The sequence below is a fragment of the Pipistrellus hanaki genome, assembly GCF_964339955.1.
Source record: "Pipistrellus hanaki genome assembly, chromosome: 2".
In the NCBI taxonomy this organism is placed as follows: domain Eukaryota; kingdom Metazoa; phylum Chordata; class Mammalia; order Chiroptera; family Vespertilionidae; genus Pipistrellus; species Pipistrellus hanaki.
The window spans coordinates 56,140,880-56,160,528 of record NC_140504.1 but is presented as its reverse complement, the minus strand read 5'-3'; the positions used below and the strand labels follow the sequence as shown (position 1 = coordinate 56,160,528).

The 19,649-nt window shown below is 39.3% G+C and overlaps 1 protein-coding gene across 2 annotated transcripts in view; it reads right to left on the bottom strand.

Moving 5' to 3' along the window:
- The window catches only part of IGSF11 (immunoglobulin superfamily member 11), a 120,234-nt gene that overhangs the window by 2,360 nt on the left and 98,225 nt on the right, over positions 1-19,649 (bottom strand). Inside the window, exons 2-6 of one of the 2 annotated variants that reach the window (XM_084871687.1) lie at positions 14,382-14,545; positions 12,723-12,930; positions 9,885-10,040; positions 2,622-2,744; positions 1,698-1,848 (exon numbers count right to left, since the gene is read on the bottom strand). In XM_084871687.1, coding sequence (XP_084727813.1) covers positions 1,698-1,848; positions 2,622-2,744; positions 9,885-10,040; positions 12,723-12,930; positions 14,382-14,545 — 802 coding nt within the window. The remainder of the gene's footprint in view (positions 1-1,697; positions 1,849-2,621; positions 2,745-9,884; positions 10,041-12,722; positions 12,931-14,381; positions 14,546-19,649) is intronic. The other variant, XM_084871688.1, reaches the window with a different exon arrangement.

The window sequence follows — 19,649 nt, the reverse complement described above, 5'->3', positions numbered from 1 at the left end:
CAGGAAAGGCCACAGCAGCTCTGGTGGCCTTGGCTTTAACATTCATTCCCTCTGAGACAATGCCCGAGAAATGCCCATCTTCTCAGTCTCCAGAATTACAAAAGGGCAATTCAAATCTCTCAAAGACTTGTGTTTTCCAATATAACTAAAAAACAAAGCAAAAAAAAAAAAAAAATCTGTGTGTGTGTGTGTGTGTGTGCATTTGCTCTAAATAGGAAAATAGTCCATGAAGAATTTTGCTGAGCTAACTGCTGTAAAATAGCTAAGAAATCAATCTATGGATGTGAAGAACTTCAAGAAATGGTTAGAATAGGCCTGATCTTATTGCACTTTGGGGTTTGAGAGATCATTGTGGATGGCCAAAAACAAGTTTTCCTCAGTAATCTCATGCTGGGATGAAATCTGTCCCTGCATATACAGATTTATAAGATGCTAAGAGGTCATTAATTTAATTTAAGAGGTTAATTCATTTAATATTTATTGAGTATCGTTCCACTAGATGTTTCATGTAAAAAAGACACAGCTCAGATAGCCAATAAACTTATGATCAAATGGGGATGACAATTAATATAAGAATATCTGCAAGTCTGCAGGGTTGGGTAAAAGGCAAAAGTTACTTATGAGAGGAGATGATACCTGGACTGGTCTTGAATTAGATAAAGGGATTTACTGAAGAGATGGAGAAAAAGGAAGGAATATCGCCCAGGAAGCGGGCAGAGGCCTGAGCAAAGGCCCTGAGGCATGAGAGGATGTAAATTGGAACCCAAGTGATCGGGGAAGTAATGGGAGGCAAAACCAGTTATGGGAAGAGGTGAGGGGGTCAGATCCTGAAGGACTGCATGTGTCATGCTAAGTAGACTGTAGGCATAAGTCATCAAAGCCTTTTCAATAGGACATGATATGATGCAATCTGATTCTGAGCCTGAACCCTCATATTTCCACCATATGCCAAAAATCATTTTTCTTTTCCTGGCCAGTGTTACTAAGTGGTTAGAGCACTGGCCTGTGGGTCAAAGGGTCCCTGGTTTCATTCCTGGTCAAGGGCATATGCCTGGGTTGGGGTTTATTCCCTGGTTCTGAATGGAACATGTGTAGGAAGTAACCAAGCGATGTGTCTCTCTCACATTGATGTCTCTCTCTCTCTCTTTCTCTTTCTCTCTCTTCCACTCTCTCTACAAAATTAACAGGAAAAATACCCTCTTGTAAGTATTAACAATAAAAAAAGAGTCACTTTTCTTTAAAGATCATTTTGACATTGTTTTCTTAAGATGTTTATATTCTTGACTGAACTGTCTTTCACACAAAGCCATACTGTTTTGGCCTATCTGGGTATAGGTATGCTCTGATCATATTCCTTCGTGCATTATGTTCTCATCTATAATATGTGTCAATTTTAAACACATGTTCTAATCTAACTTTTCTACTGTGGCAGCCTCCTAACCCCAATAACTCTAGAGATCTGGGAGGGAAGGGGGACATTCTTCACTGTGTCCTCCAAGTCCACCCCTTTCATGATCCAGCAAATAAAGCTGACTAGTACCATGAGGAAAAGTGAGAGCACATACAAGAAAATACCCTTTAGCCATTTTAACTACGTTGGCCATCACAGTCCTAAGATAAGCAAATAAATCTTAGTTTCCCAAATGAATGGAAATATAGACATTGGCTAAGTGGGACAAATTATCTGACACACAAACCTTATTTCATTAGGAATGTCTTCTTCCTCCTCCTCTTTATTTTTGCGTCTCCAGTAAAAGAATGCCCCTAAAATCAGTGCAATGCAAAAAATGACAATAACTGCACCAGTGCCAACGGCTCCAGCTATTAGTCCAATGCTCCTGGGCTGGGCTGCAAAATATATTTAAGGTATATTTAAACAACAAAATAAAAGAGAAATAGCATGTACCCATGCAACTCTATAAACTAGTTTACTAAAGAATCTTCTTGAAATGTACAAAATTGCCTAAAGTATTGCATCCATAAAAAGTTAAACCTCACTAAACTTTCTGTATCCCAGGGGCTAGGACTGAGGTACAGCAGGCTTGCAGTTATTGAGGGAATGAACAGTTTACATGACTCAGCTTCAGGAGAGCCACACCTACAGAGCAGGTAAAAGATGGTACCTGTCTTACCTGCCTGATCTGCCCCACAGGAACTGAGCAATCTGTGGGCTAACTTATCAGCTCATCCCAAATAGATCATGCCCTTTTGCAACTAGAATTCCAATAACCCAGAATTCTCAAATGAAGAGAAAAAAATTATATTCATTTATGATTGAGGGCATTCAACAATTAAGCCGATATAAGAAATTTGGAGAAAATACAAGAAGATATTGTCTTGACCATGGTCATAGATCCTCACAAAGTGTATAATGTCTATAGCATTATACCATTAGAATTGATTTGATTCTATTGATTCTGGGGAGAAAGACCTTTTGTCATAAAGAAGATGTTATATTGCTCAAGCTGAAAAGTATACTAATACACTTATAAAATATTTTCAATAATGATTAAACAAATAAATTTCTATTTAACCCTTAAAAAAACTTAAAAACAATTCAGCATCACTCTTCATTCCCCAGTCTCAGACCTAAAGTGGACATCAGAATGTTACATACTTACGGGAGATAACCTGGAGATCCAAAAGGCAGGTGCTGGTTCCTATGGCGTTAGAAGCCACGCACTGGTACAAACCTGAAGACAGCGTGCTGATGTTACGAATGGTGACTGTTCCTTGAACCTGGTCTGCCAGAAAAAAATAGCAGTCAAATTAGGATTTAAAGGACAAAATAAGAAAAGCAAAGAAATCAGCAGAAGATAAGACTATGAAAATAAACACGGAAGAAGTATCAATAGCTTTCTTTTTTTGCAGAGATTTTTTCCCCCCCATGAATTTTAAAGACCCAAGTCAGGACATCGCATTAAAGATCTGTAGATGCACAGGCTGTCTGTGCAGGCAACTCAGAGCGGAGCCCGAGCACCTCCCTTGTCAGCAAGCACCAGACTGATTCAGACACAAGCACATGGCCTGTCAGAAAGCGGGTGGGCTGATTCCTCAGTCCTTCCCTTCTCTTGGCCTGCTCTGGCATGGAAGCAATTTATTGAAATGGAGCTAGAAAATAAATGTTCTTTTCATCTGCTTTCTTTTAAAGAATAGGGGAAGTTCAACGGTGTGGAACCATAATTTTAAAGCACAAATGACATCACCCCCCCACTGTTTTAGTTGGCTTCAACACTGTATCCCACGTAAACTATGCAGCTGGACTAAGTGCCCTTCAGAGTGAGAGAGAAGTAAATGTGCACATTTCCACTTCCATCCTTTCTGCTTCGTTCCAGACCAATTCTGGATGTGTTCTAGACTCAGAGCGCCTGAGCTGCAATCTGCCCTAACACATGTGGCCCCGAATGTGTCACCTTATCTTCATCTATGTTTCTGTTTCCTCATGTGTGACATGGAGCTACCACTGTGCCTCTACATCATATCTCTATGAGGACTAAAGGAGATAATGTATGGAACAAGCTTTGCATGGTTCCTGATCATGCTTCCCAAGGGAAAAGCCTTCCTGGCATTGCTTGGGAAATTTAAAATTTTCTGAATCATAAAAAAAATCATAAGGAAAATGTTGAATGTCTTCAAATTCTCAATATAGATTAGTAGCTCAGGATTTGAGGTTGCAGTTGAGAGATAGGCATTCACAAATCATAAATCACTTTATATTTTTATATGGCTATATATTTTTAAATAATAATTAATAATAATAATAATAAAGTCATTTCTTCCATAAAAGTTCAGAGGTATTCTGTACAAAATAATAAATGGATGGCATATGAATATACTATGGCAAAATAATACATTTCAATAATATGTAAAACATGATCTCAAACTGATAAACATTTGATAATAAAAAACAGTAAAACTAAATACCAAATTAAAGTCTATATAAATATTCAAAGGTAGTATCACAAACACTTAATATTTAAGCTCTGTTGTTCTAAAAGAAAATTTTAAAACAATACAGCATTAAGTGAATTTTAAAACAATATGGCATTAAAGACTATTCAACAGACTTGATCTTTGTTTCATGCCAAATTTTCCAGAGGTAGAAAATCTTATTTCATTTTTGTGGTAATGCTGAATTAAGATATAGATAGAGAATGGATAGGAAGAGAGCCTATACCCATTAAGAGAAGGTCCAAAGCACCTTCAAGGCAGACATTAGGGTACATCCATCCGCTTCATATTGGCTCAGTCTTTTATTTAACATTGAAAATGTTTTGTCTTTTTGGCCTGACTTTGCCTTTACCATAGAAATAGATATTGATTTTATTGATTTGGATTTTAAATCCATTTCTGTTTTCATCTCAGTGTATTCTACAGCAACATTCCCATCTCCTTCTCTTTGCATTTCTGCTTTTGAAGCATTTACAAAGAACTGAAGTCTACAGCAAATATTCGAACACTGGAAAATAGCAATGAACATAAGTGGGCAATATCTGAATAATGTGATATTTGGATCCCCTTTATTAACACTAGAGATCCGGTGCACAAAAATTCATGCAAGAGTAGGCCTTCCTTCTCCCGGCTGCCTGCACCAGCTTCTCTCCAGATCTGGGATCCACGCTTCCCTCCTCTGGCCACCATAAGGCACCCAGGACCCGGGCTGGCTTCCCTTGGGCAGCCTGCAGGCACCCAGGTTCCAGACTGGCTTCCCTCCGGCCCTTGCTTTGTCAGGAAGGACATCCGGAATGATGTCTAGAAGACGTCTGGTCTAATTAGCATATTACCCTTTTATTATTAGATTACATAGAATCATGCATCAGGATTACCAAGCTAATGACTTATTCTGCTTCTAAAACAGGTAGAGAAAAATCAAATAAATTTAAACCATTAGAGAAGCTGAATCAATAATAAAAAATTCACCAACAAAACGTAACAGCAAGGCAAAGCTTAGGCAAATTCTACAAAATAATCAGATAATCTCTATCTTATTCATACTGCTGCAGAAAATAGAAAAAGAAGAAAAGCCGTCCAACTCATTTTGAGGCCACTGTATAATGTGATACAAAAATTGAACCAAGGACAATAGAAGGCAGAAAAATCACAGGCCATTCTCCTCACTTATGATTACAGATGCAAAAATTCCATTAAAAACATTAGGATTATGAATGGAGCAATTCGTTTAAAAATAATCAGACTTTATTTCAGAAATGTAAGGATGTTGCAATGTTTGAAAATCTATTAATGTAATTCACTTACTGACATTTTGATCTGGAAAATTCTTCATTCTGTCCCATGCATTATAGGATACTTGTTAGCAGCAGTCCTGGTCTCTATCCATGAGCTGCCAGTAGCACCTCCTCCCAGCTGTGACTATCAACAACATCTCCAGACATTGCCCAGTGGAACTGTCCCTGCTTGAGACCCCTGATGCAGAGGCTGCTGAACTTTCTCATGCATTATGTTTCTGGAGAACCTGGGCCAGTTGTACAAGCCTTAGAAGCACAGACCAAGGGCTACATTTTGCTTGAAGTAATATCAATCTTAAACACAGTTTTCACTTACCTTAGAATTCAAAAGTAGACACTAAAAGGATAATACTGAATCCACTGTTATTTCTCCATATGAAAATGAAGTGTACTTCCTAGGATATTGGTTCTAAATCTACTCATCTCTTGACTATCCACATATGAACTAAATGAGAACTTTTGGGTAACTTTTATTTTGACATAATTTTAAACTTACAGAAAGTTGCAAGAATGTCACAAGGAACTCTACTATATATATTGTACAACATCTACTCAGATTCAACATCTTCATATTTTGTCCCATAGGTTTGTATTTTCTCACTAAGCATACAAATACTTTTCTGAGTCATTTAAGAGTGAGTTGAAGCCCAGCCATGGTGGCTCAGTGGTTGAACATTGACCCATGAATCAGGAGGTCAAGGTTTAATTTCCAGGCAAGGCACATGCTAGGTTAGGTTGCAGGCTGATCCATGACTCTCCTTCATCATCTATCTTTCTCTTTCTCTCCCTTCCTCTCTGAAATCAATAAACATATTTTTAAGTGAGTTGGGCCTCTTTACAACTAAGTAATTAGTATTTCCTAAGAACATTCTTCGCATAATCACAGGACAAGCATCCACATCAAGAAATTTAACATTGGTATAGCAGAATTATCTAACCCACAGTTTATACTCAGATTTCACCAATTGTCCCAATAATGTCTTTTTTGGCTATTTCTTCCCCTGTCCAGATTCTAATTTAAAATTCCACATTGCATTTAATTGTTTTATCTCCTTAGTCTCTTCCCATCTGCTATAGTTTATCTTCCCTTTGGTTCACTTGATGTTTCCTCCTGATTGGGTTCAGTTTGTGTGTTTGACATGAATACCACAGCAATGAAGTTGTGTCCTTCTCAGTATATATACTAGGAGGTACAGGATAACACCTTCTAATAATATTAATAAATAGAGGCCCGGTGCATGGATTCGTGCACAAGTGGGGTTCCTCAACCTGGCCTGTGCCCCCTCACAATCCAGGACCCCTCAGGGGATGTCGGACTGCCAGTTTTGGCCCAATCCCTGTAGACCAGTCCAACATCCCCCAAGGAATATAGCAGTGCATGAAGCAGCAGGCGGCCTAGGAGGAGCCTCACAGCTCCCATTCATTCCAGCCCCATGGAACCTGTCTCCACCATGGGGCTGGAATGCTGCAGCTATGCTCACCAACCATGAGCCTGACATCTGGCACCTGTCGGTCAGCTGAGTGGCACTCCCACTGTGGGAGTGCACTGACCACCAAGGGGCAGCTCATGCATTAAGCATCTTCCCCCTAGTGGTCAGTGCATGTCATAGTGACCAGTCAAATAGTCGTTTAGGCTTTTATATATAGAGATGTTCACTTTGATCACCTGGTAAAAGTGGTATCCACCAGGTGTCTCTATTATAGAGTCACAGCTTACCCTTGAATAACACAGGAGTTATGAGAACTGACACACACCCCAGCAGTAGAAAATCTGCATATAATTTTTTACTCCCCCAAGACTTAACTACAAGTAGCCTACTGTTGACCAGAAGCCTTATGGATAACCTAAACAGTCAACACTTATTTTGTACGTTATATGTATTATGCATGGTATTGTTACAATAAAGTAAGCTAGATAAAAGAAAATGCTATTAAGAAAATCATAAGGAAGAGAAAATACATTTATAGTATTTATTGGAGAAAAACTGCATATAAGAGGATCCCTGTAAATTCAATCCCTTGTTGTACAAGGGTCAATTGTATTATTTTTTTCTGTGCAACTAATAAGTAATTTGTGGAGACATATTTTGGAACTATGTAAATATCCTGTTCCTTATCAAACTTTTGTTCATTATTTTGACATCAGTGATGCTTTCCTAACTCCACCATTCCTTCTATATACAGTAATAGGTATTCTACTGTTAAAAAATGGCTTTCCCTTATTCTACTGGCTTTCCTTTATCCCCCATTTATTTATGTATGTCAGCAGGGACTCTCATTTTATTCAATGGATTATGTTTTTATTTTAATGTTCAAATTGTCTCAGATTTGGCTGGAAGAAATGTCTTCAAGCTGGCCCCTATATACAAGGTCAATGCTAATTCCCACATATTATGCCCTTGTCACTAATGAGACATCTGGGGTGCTTTCCTCTGGTGTCAAACATTCTTTTCTCAGAGATGCATCCTGAGTTTATATTAAGCAACTGCAAACATATTAGTAAAGTAAATCTTCTGAAAAAAATATGTTGAGAATAAATGTTATTTTGAGATCTATTTTATTTTTATAGCTATCAAGAGGTAGACTTAAAACTCAGACACATTTAATGTGCATTATTATGAAACATAAAATTATCTAAAGTAATTCTGATAACCGATCCAGTTTGAATTATAAAAGACAAACATTTTCATCTTTGCATTCCAATTATCTTTTATACCCAAAGAACCAAAGAATATTCAAGTTGCAAAGAAAATATCAAAAATTGTGCACCAGCTGGCCTGACTCGGTGGATAGAGCATCAGCCTGCAGACTGAAAGACCCCACGTTCAATTTCAGTCAAGGACACATGCCTGGGTTGCAGGCCCAATCCCCAGTAAGGAGTGTGCAGGAGGCAGCCAATCAATGATTCTCTCTCATCATTGATGTTTCTATTTCCCTCTCCTTGTCCCTTCCTCTCTAAATCAATATTTTTAATTTGACTGATATATATTTATTCATAAACAAGGTATGGAAAGTTCTTTCTACAGATATTTCACAACTTACAACCACTTTTAAATGTTCATTTGTAATTCCAAACTCAATCCAGTATTTCAAAGAAATGTTATAAATTATAAAAGCTTAAGGTGAGCAATATCATCTTCAGTATACTGTTTAACCCCTTTACTTTACAAAAGGCAACACAGGCTGAAAGAGGTAAACTGTAACAGAAAAATCTAGAATTTGAAAATAATTTCAGGATTTGAAGACAAGTTCTATTTTAAACATATCATTTATAATGGTGAGATCAACAAGTTAGTACAGAAATAAAGCTATTTAGCCCACAGTGTGGCTAAAACACCTACCAATAAAAAATCAGTAGAGAACAATATTGTAATAATCATTATTAGAGTAACAAAAGGTATTACGTTGAAAGAAATGTTTTAAAATAATGACATTTGGACTTAAAGGTGATGGGTGGTCCATTGATATTTCTGTTGTGACTCTGAAAGAAAACTAACAAATTCTTTAAGAAGTTGGTGGTCCTGGTTCTTTAATATGTCTAACTTCACATACAACTTAGGACTTTCCTTTTCCATAATTCATACTAATCAGACATAATTAAGGTTGTTTTAGATCTCTCCATTAACTGCCAATTCTTTTATATATATATATATATATATATTTTTTTTAATTGATTTCAGAGAGGAGAGGAGAGAGATAGAAACATCAGTGATGAGAGAGAATAACTGATTGGCTTCCTCCTGCACGATACCTACTGAGGGGAGGTGGAGAATCGAGCCTGCAGCCCAAGCATCTGCCCTTGGCCGGAATCGAACCTAGGACCCTTTAGTCAGCACGGTGACGCTCTATCCACTGAGCCAAACTGACTAGGGCAACTACCAATTTTTTAAAGATTTTTACATCTGTCCTGAAAATGTTACAGTAAGCATGTTCTGTATTATTGATGATGCAAAACTCGAGACTGCTAATTCCTAATTTTTAAAAATGGACTTTAAGTATAATTCTATAATTTTCCTAATATTATTTCATAAAATTTCCTCAATTTTTTCAGGGGTGTTTCTTTTCATATCAAATATAAATAGCTGGGTTAACATGTAGAAAGCCATCAGTGATATCCATGCCTTCCCTATGTTTATCTGTCTGGTGTGATCAATTCCTAGATGATCGGTGGGGTCTTTTCCTGTTCTCTTTCCCATCTCCCTCCTCTAATTAGACATGAGGCTGCAAATAAGATGATTTCCATGACCATGCAGGTGTTCCTCATATAAAAGTAGGCAGTTGCATCTCAAGTAGGAAGTGGATTCTCAGTGATGAACTTCAAGGATTATCTTACAGTTAACAACACAAAGAAGCTACCACTGAGCTATTTTAAAATCTTCACTATGATGGAACAGAATTTCCTTATATAGTTACCACTGAATAATCTGTATTTCATAAAATCAGCAATGAGAAGATATAATACAATGTTTTGTTCTATTTATAGTTGAAAACACAAAATGATCCAGATAGCGTTTTCAGCAGTTAGAAATACAGTGTGTGTTTTTTCAAAATCTGTGAAAGCTATTACTTTGTGAGTTTTAGAATCGAAATTTTCCACAATAACTAATTCAATGAGTTAAGCAAAACTCTACTACATACCCTGAGTGGCTGTTGGAGGTAGCTTGAAGGTATTGTCTAACTTCTCCCAAAGGTAAGTTGGCCGAGGAATGCCTTCCTCAGAGCTGCAGAGCAGGATGACATCGCTGCCGATATCCTGGGATCCTTGGATTTGGCAATGAGGGGCAGAGGGGGGAACTATAACAGGAAGAATAAGCAGCAAAGTATGCAGTCACTACAAGCCAAACGATGACAGAGGTGAGATCCAACATTCAGTACGCTAGGACCTCACTGCTTATGGAACACATACACCAGGAGACCACCTGAGTGAAGCCAGTGACAGTCATGTACCATTCACAGGGTGCCTACAACGTCAGTCAGCAGGGAACAAGTATGTAAAAGGGGCTACACTCTCTGAGGTATCTTATGGGCTTGCTTTCACTCTGCTTCCTCTAAAGAATCCTTGAGATTTTTTGCTCAACATATTGCCTTTAAAAACACTGCTGAATACATATGTTCAGAGCAGCATCATTTACAATACCACAAGGTGGAAACAACCCAAGTCTCTATAGATAGATGAATGGGTAAGTGAAATGCGTACAATGAAATATTATTTAGACTTGAAAAGAAAATTCTGACATGTTACAACATTGATGAACTTTGAAGACATTATGCTGAGTGAAATAGGCTAGTCATAAAAAGACAAAATGTCATTCCACTTATATGAGGTATCTAGAGTAATCAAATTCATGGAAACGGAAAGTAGGACAGTGGTCTCCATCAGCTGGGGGTAGAGTGGCATGTTGTTTAATGGGTACAGAGTTTGAGTTTTGCAAAGTGAAAGTAGTTATGGAGATTAGTTGCACAATAACGGGAATGTACTTAACACTATTGCACTGCACTGTAAATTTCATGTTACATGTATTTTACCACAGTGAATTTTTTTCATTACTGAAAGAGGCCACTTATAGAGAAAAATACCTCAAGGAAGAGCAACCACTTACCCTGCCAGCTCCACTCTGGCTAAGATCACCTCAACAAGGTCCTTTACAAACAAAAATCAGGCAGACCTACTTTATACCTAAGCTGCTTTGTGGTAGGGGAAGTCATGGAAAGGTTCAAATCTACCTACTACTTGACAGTAATACAGTACACATTTTTTAATCATTAAGGCGGATGAGGACACAAAGATCATGAAATAAAAAATTAGTGGGGAAAAAAACACTAAAGAAAAGAGGTGGTGATTCATAGCCAAAAAACAAACAAACAAACAAAAACAAAGAAAAAAAAACAAGCAAGCAAAAAAATATAAAGAAAGTAAGCTCATGGCTTGGAGTCTCTTATTAGGAAATAGAGGCAGTAGAGAATAAATCCAAGAAATGATGTATTTGTAATGCTAATGGCTTTTCAGTAAATGTATTCCATCTTACAAAAACGAATGAATGAATGAATGACTAAATAAAAGAATGAAAAATAAATGCAGTACACAGAAGAACAGGAAAGAAGGTGGGTGGAGGAAAAGAGGACAATGAGAGTAACCTATAGGTAGGAAGAGTAAAAAAATCTCAGGGTACCCTACCTGCTACGATAGGATAAACCAATCTCCTCAGTTTAGTGTCTTCAACATTGCCACTGTGATGCTATGAGGGGAAACCAACATAATTCTTTGAAGGCAGCATTAATTATAAAATAAATTAAAGGCTTTTTGTCCCTTCCTTTAAAAAATAAAATAAATAAATAAACTTGGAGAATGTGGGAATCTAGTTAGCTAACTTATAGGCATAAGCATCAGAATAATACTAAATTCCAATAGTACTCATGAATATCTTAAAATCTACAACTTTAATATATTAGAATGAATGACACTTCTAGGACAGAATTCTCCAACCTGGTTCTTAGTTTTCTTAATCTGTTTAAAAACTGGGAGGACAAGGCACCGCGGCTTTGGCATATCCTCACCCAAGGAAGAAAAATGTCAAGAGCCCCCAACATTAGTGTCTTCAAGTGACTCAATAATGGAAGAGATGGGGAAAGAGCTTGCCAAGGAGCATGGGAGCAGGTTCTGAGACTTAAGTAGGATGAAGGGCCATCAAAAGCATCAACCTTTTCTAAGTACTTCCTTGGTCTCCCCAAATGAACTGCCTTTAGCCACTTCTGCCATAAGCATCCATTTCGGAGGGAGTGTTTTACTTCAGAGGCAGTGGAACTGAGAAATAAAACATGTTTAAAAGTGGAGATAAATTAAGTATTAGTCTAACTTGCCAGTAAAATGGAAAGTACACTAATATGAGTAAAGAAACCTACATTTTAATCTTAACTTTATTGTGCTTCTTATCTATATAACCTTGGAAAAGACCCTAATCTATTTGGTCTTGGTATTAAGACCAACTTGATCATATAACTCATTTAAATAAGGATACTTTTGAGAGTAAGAGGAGGTATTATTAAAATCATGCCAGGACAAGAAGTGTAAACCAACGACTGGTGAGCCTACTCAGAGTTACACAGACATGATGAAGTAGTTAACTATTTTCACATGGGCTGAAACTTCCGCTTCATACTCATAAATAATTCTTGATTTAATTTGCTCTCAGCAATGCATCCTCTCTTGCACAGTCCTAAGGAAAGTGAGAGGCCACTTGTGATGGTATTGTATCAATATATCATCTTTATCCAGGAAGTGAACTTTAGAAAGCTACTAAAATGGAGTGTGGCAGGGGTTGGCGGGGGAGACCAAGCAGCACGGAGAAGCAGAGAGGACGTGGGCTGGGCGGAGAGATGACATGAGAAGGACACAAGCGGACTGTGAGTGCAGTAAACGTGCTTGAGAGGAGATTTGTAAGTAAAGCCCAAGTGCTTGGGACATTTGCTGTCACTCACCTAAAACTGTGAGACCGGTGACCCCAATGTTCCTGCCCCCTCTATCCGGAAGGTTGTTCACCAAACACTGGTAGGTGCCAGTGTCTGAGAGCTGAGTGTTGTTAATGAAGATAGAGACATTGGTGGCTGGCATGGTGCCTGCAAATCCCACCCTGCCGTGGAACTGCGGGGAGCCATCAAACATCTGCCCACCCTGATACAGGATGACCTGCAAAAGAAAGCAAAGTCAGTAAACTGGCCACTGCCTCTCCTTCTGGACATGTAACTGTAACTACCTAGTAAACAGGAGACTGCACCAAACATTAGAAAACTTTATTTCTAACTTAGAGCTTCCACCAAGTTCTTACTGTAACACCTGTCTGTTAGTATCCAGGGATTCTAAATTTTACATACCAAGTTGGAATAACATTATTTCCTTACCTAACTCATCAGAATAAAGAAAACATCTTTATGCTATGCTACTATCAGCCAATAAATATTTCTACTGGTTCAAAAAATTATATCTAAATTGAATGTTTTTTTAAAAAAATGAGTGCTGCTATTCTTATGCTTACTAGGTCACATAATATATCACAGGTAATAATTGAATATACATGAATGTCATGAAAGGAAAGGAGAGTTATAAGCCCATGATCGCTTTCTTATATCAATTTCTATCATCAAAGTTAACTATCCATGGGAGGGGGCTTAGAGGAGTGGGGCTGCAAAACGCCCTTAGGGCTGGGAGTGGGGGACTTGGTTCTAGTCCAACTGGACCAGTAAATGTTTGCATAACCGTGGCCAAGTCTTTCTTTGCCTGTTTGACTCAGTCATTGGCTCCTAAAATGATGAGGTTGAACAAAATGATCTCAAAGGTTCAGTCCAATTACACAAGTTCCACAGTTTAAAGAAATCCAAGAAGTTCCAATTAAATCTACTTGTTCCCCCTACAGAGGATTGAATAGGAGGTTATGTCCTCACCCTTTCCTGCCAGACAGCTCCCTTCAGAAAATGGAGCTTATCAAATATTTTTAGGTAGTGATAAGTTTCTTGAAGCAGGAAAGCTTCATAAAAGAAATAATTAACTCTGGGAATGAAAGTATAGTCATAATCACAATGCATTAATCTTCTGAGCATTCTTTTCTGCAGTAGCTATCACATATTATAGGTTTGTTGCCTATAATTGATACACCTTTTTAGGAAATAACTTCTATTTTCATGTACCCTAATTTGTTTGAAACTTCAGTATGCCGGATGGATTTGTTTAAAATACTGTAAAATTAGCCAAATAATACAAGTACTACTTTCTTAATATCATCACAATCTTTAAAAAGTACTTTCTCATCCACCTTGTTTCAGTCCCTGCCTTTCAAAATGTATTTTGCTTTGGTATATAATCAGTTTTGGCATTTTCTGTCAGTGATTTTTTATTTTATTTTTTTATAAAATTTCAGGTTCCTATATAAAATTCTCAGAGCCCCTTGACATCCGTTAATTTTTCTAGAACGTCTCTTCTGATAGTTGACTTAAAGCAGGAGTAGAACCTAAAGCAGCACAGGCAGTGCACACTGAGCATGCCACCCTTCTCTAGAACTCACGCATGTCCTGGGGATGCTTTCCTACCTGGCTCCTCTGAAAAGATTAATTTCCTAGAGGCAGCACTGGATGGCATAGAAGTACCTGCTCAGGTTGGTTGGCATTGGCGAGAGGAATGACCATCCAAATGACATTGAGGTTGATGAGGGCAGCACTGGTAGTGAAAGTACAGGGCAGGACTGCTGTCTGACCCCGGGCCACCTGGACACTGCCAGGGCTCTCTGAGACCTCCAGGGAAATGGTGACACCTAGGGAAGAACCAACAGGAGGTTATGTGCTCACCCTTTCTGGACAGAGAGAGCTGCGTTTTCATGTGATTCATAATGTATACAGACTGTGACAGTCTCAACTAAACAACTACTGACCAGTCACTGAGACAAAGTAATGGAAACTATTCATCCCTTTCTTTACCTCTTAGTAACTACAAATGAAAAATAGCAGAGGCTACTTATTCTATTTTGTAAGTCATTATTTGGTATTTGGCCAGATTCAAATATAACATAGGAGAATTCAATTGAAAGGGTTTGAGCAAAGCTTGACCCAGTGATGGGGGATGAAAAAATGAGACAATTTTTTTAAAAGCATTATTATATTAGCACAACTGCAATATTAAATGCTTATACATAAATCTAACAAAATATTTGCAGGAACTATAGCCTAAAAACTCTAAGATGCTGATAAAATAAATCAAATAAGACTAAATACATATTCAGCTTTGGAATGTTCATGAGGACTGGATGATTCAATATTGTTAAAGTGCCAATTTTCCTCAAAATAATCTATAGATTCAGAGCAATCCCAGTGAATATCCCAGCAGGCATTTTGTTGATATTGACAAACTAAATCTAAAACACAAGAAAATGGAAAGTGCTATAACAGTCAAAAAAATATTGAAAAATAATTTGGAGAATTCATACTATGTGCATACAAAGTTTGCTATAGCACTATAGTGATCAAGATAGTGTGGTACTAGCACAAGGACAGACCACCAGATAACTGAATTTTATACTTTAAATAAGCCCTTATATTTATGGTCAAATGCTATTCAACTATGGTGCAAGCCAATTAAGTGTGGGAAAGAATTGTTTTTTTCAATAAATGGTGTTGGAACAATTCAATATTAGCATGCAAAAAATAAATAAATAAATAAATAAATAAATAAATAAATAACTCAGACTCTTGTCTCATAGCACAAACAAAAGTCAACTAAAAGTGTACCACAGACCTAGGCCTAGCCTGGTGGCTCCGTTGGTTGGAGCATCATCCCATATGCCAAAAGACTGCAGGTCTGATCCCCAGTCAGGGCGCATAACTAGGTCAGGGCATGTGCCAGAGACAATCAATGAATGTTTCTCTCTTTTCTCTTTTCTCTTCTCTCTTCTCTCTCTTCCCTCCCTTCCTCCCTCCTTCCCTTCATTCCTCTCTAAAATCAATAAACACATCCTCAGATCAGTATTAAAAATAAAAAAATGTGCCACAAAGCTAAAAATATAAAACTTCTAGAAACAAACTTTGTGAGTTGGGGTTAGTCAAAGAGATCTTAACATAGCACAATAACCATAAATCATAAAAGAAAACAATAACTGGACTTCATTAAAATTTTTAAAACTTGAATGATTCAATATATATAATTTAAAAAAAAAAAAAAAAAAAGAGCAAGATACAAACTTAGAAAAAAATATTTGTAGCCGAAACTGGTTTGGCTCAATAGATAGAGCATCGGCTTGGGGACTCAAAGGTCCCGGGTTTGATTCCGGTCAAGGGCATGTACCTTGGTTGCGGGCATATCCCCAGTAGGGGGTGTGCAAGAGGCAGCTGATTGATGACTCTCTCTCATCGATGTTTCTAACTCTCTATCTCTGTCCCTTCCTCTCTGTACAAAATCAATAAAATATATATTTTTTTAAAAATTGTTAACCATATATCTAATAAAGGACTTGTTTAAAGAATATATAAAGAACTATTACAACTCCATAATAAAAAGACGAACAATCCTATATAATAAAGAGGTAATATGCAAATTGACCATTACTCCAACACACAAGATGGCCACCCCCATGTGGACACAAGATGGCTGCCACAAGATGGCAGTTGTGAGCGATCAGGCCAGCAGGGGAGGGGAGTTGGGAGGGACCAGGCCTGAAAGGGAGAGCAGTTGGGGGCGATCAGGTCTGCAGGGCAGGGCAGTTAGGGGTGACCAGGCCAGCAGGGGAGGGCAGTTGGGAAGGACAAGGCCTGCAGGGGAGGACAGTTGGGGGACCAGGCCAGCAAGCGGGGTGGGCAGTTAAAGACAACTAGGTCTGCAGGGGAGAGCAGTTAGGGGTGATCAGACCAGAAGGGGAGGACAGTCAGGGGCAACCAGGCCAGCAGGGGAAGGCAGTTAGGAGTGACCAGGCCTGCAGGGGAGGGCAGTTGGGGGGGGGGGGGAACCAGGCCTACAGGGGAGCACAATTAAAGGGGACCAGGCCTGTAGGGGAAGGCAGTTGGGGGTGACTGGCAGGTATAGGAGAGCAGTTAGGGTGACCAGGCCCTCAGGGAGGGCAGTTAGGAGGGGGGGGGAGGGACCAGGCCTGTAGGGGAGGGCAGTTGGGGGGACCAGGCCTGCAGGGGAGGGTAGTTGGGTGTGACCAGGCCAGCAGAGGAGGGCAGTTGGGGGCAACCAGGTCTGCAGGGGATGGCAGTTGGGGGTGACCAGGCCTGCAGGGAAGGTCAGTTAGGGGTGATCAGGCTGGCAGGCAAGCAAGCAGTTGGGAGCAAGCAGTCCTAGACTGTGAAAGGGAAGTCCAACTGCCCATTTAGGCCTGATCCCATTGAGGAGTGCTATACTGGAGAGGGTGCAGGCTGGGCTAAGGGACACACACACACCCCAGTGTATGAATTTCATGCACCAGGCCTCTAGTCTATTAAAATGGATAAAATATGCTCAACATTATCACTCATTAGGGCACTGCATATTAAAACCACAATAAGATACCATTACACACCCACTTGTAGTGGCTATACCCAAGACAAAATCAAGTGCTGACAAGGATGTAGAGAAACTGAAACTATTCTCACTGTTGCTGGAAATGTAAAATAGTTTCAGTTTTTTAAATAGTTTAACATAAACTTACTATACAACATGGCAATTCCATCCCTAGGAATCTAAACAAATAAAATGAAAATACACTGAGTATCCAGATTATTATAATCTCTGAACACATAATCATCTGGCCACTCAGAGTGTGTCTGTGTGTGTGTGTGTGTGTGTGTGTGTGTGTATGCCTTCCTTCCCTTGGCTTCCAGCACTGGTTTTCCTCTGGCACCTGGGACCCAGGCCTTCGCTCCAGCCAGAGTCTTCCTTCTTCATCTTTGTTGCAGACTCTGGCCAGAGTCAGCCATCTTCCTCGCAGCACTCCACTGCTATAAATTCCTTCACCCCTCACTCTCCCTCTCATGGCAGGCATTCTGCCCTGCCTGACCACTCTGCACCTGGAGCAGCTGGACGGCCACCATTTTTTGCCTTCTAATTTGCATATACACTCTCATTGGCTGTGGGTGTAGCAGAGATATGGTCAATTTACATGTTTGTCTATTATTAGGTAAGATATATATATATTAGAGGCCCAGTGCATGAATTCATGCATGGGCAGAGGTGGGGTTCAGCCAGCCTGGCCGGGGGGAGGGGACATAGGTTAGCTGGCCTGCCTGCTGGTTGAACTCCTGATCGAGGAGACAATTTGCATATTAACCTTTTATTATATTGGATAAATACTGAGTGGCCAGATTATTATGCGTTCAGAGATCATAATAATCTGGCCACTCAGTGTATGTCTACACAAGGACTTGTCTGTGAATGTTCATAGCAGCGTTATTCATTTCATACCCACAAATGGAAAAATATCCCCCAGCTGGTGAATGGATAAATAAAATGTAGAATATCCATACAATTAAATACAAGAAATAAAAAGCAATAAGCTACTGATACATGTTACAGCATGGATGATGAGTCTTTCAAAAGTATTTTGCTGAAAGAAAGAAATCAGATGCAAAAGACAGCAGCATACTTTATTATTCCATTTATATAAAATGTCCAGCAAAGACAAATCTATAGACAACAATCTAAAGACAAATCAGTGGTTACATTGGCTGGAGAAAAGGGAGGAGGGACCGATGCAAATAGATTCAAGCACTTTTTAGAGTGATGGGAAACTATTAAAACTGGGCTGTTGAATTTTATACTTTAAATGTAACCCTGGGACTACAGAGTATGGGACTAACAGGAGATTAAAATCCGTTAAGGAGAGCCAACAAAGAAGCTATTCCAATCACGAAAAATACATTAGGTCCATGGCAGTATCTCAAACTGTTTTATTTTGGAGTGGTATAATCTCAATTCTCCCCCCAAAAGTAGCACAGAATACTGTTATGATTACATTGAGTTTACAAAAATAAATGTACATAACACCTTCCTTAAACAGAACTTCATGTTCTTCACATACAGTCTGATAGTGTTCTTAGGAGTTAAATTTTCAAGATAGAATATTTCATACAACAAGCCCCATATGTGGTAGAATACAAAGTACTTTATAACATCAGGGAAAGTCTCTAGGTTAAACAACACTAGGGAAAGTCTCTAAGTTTAAAAAAAAAAAAAAAGTTGAAGGAACCTCGGGTTTTAAGAGGCAGAACGGGCAGGTAATGTGATCACAGAACCAGCATGACCAGAGGAACAAGTGCATCATCAGGGAGAAGTGGGTTAAGGGAATATGTATTAGAATGATTATTATAAACTAGAGTCCTGGTGCACAAATTAGTGCACCAGTGGGGTCCCTCAGCCCAGCCTGCGCACTCTCCAATCTGGGACCCCTCGGGGGATGTATGACTGCCCTCTCACAATCCGGGACCATTGGCTCCTAACCGCTCATCTGCCTGCCTGCCTGCCTGTTTTCCCCTAACCACTTCTGCTTACAACCTGATCACCCGCAATTGCCCTCCCCTGCCAGCCTGATTGCCCACAACTTCCCTCCCCAGCCAGCCTGATCTCCCACAACTTCCCTCCCCTGCTGCGACCCGCCTCCTCTGCTGGGACCTGCCTCTTCCACGTGAGGTGGTTGAGACTTCGAGACCTGCCTCATCTACACCAAACGGAGCTGTGGTATCCCCAGGCCTCACGGTGCAGAGCGTCTGCTGGGCCCTGCCTCTGCTGTGCCCTCAGCCATCTTGTGGGGGTCATCTTGTGGGTGGCCATTTTTGTGGTGGCCATCTTGTGACGACATCGCACATGATTAGAATAGATGCCATGGAGATGTTTTTAAGAATAAGTGTAAAAGCCAAACTGATGACAAAACTTCCATAATTTCATGCTTCTGA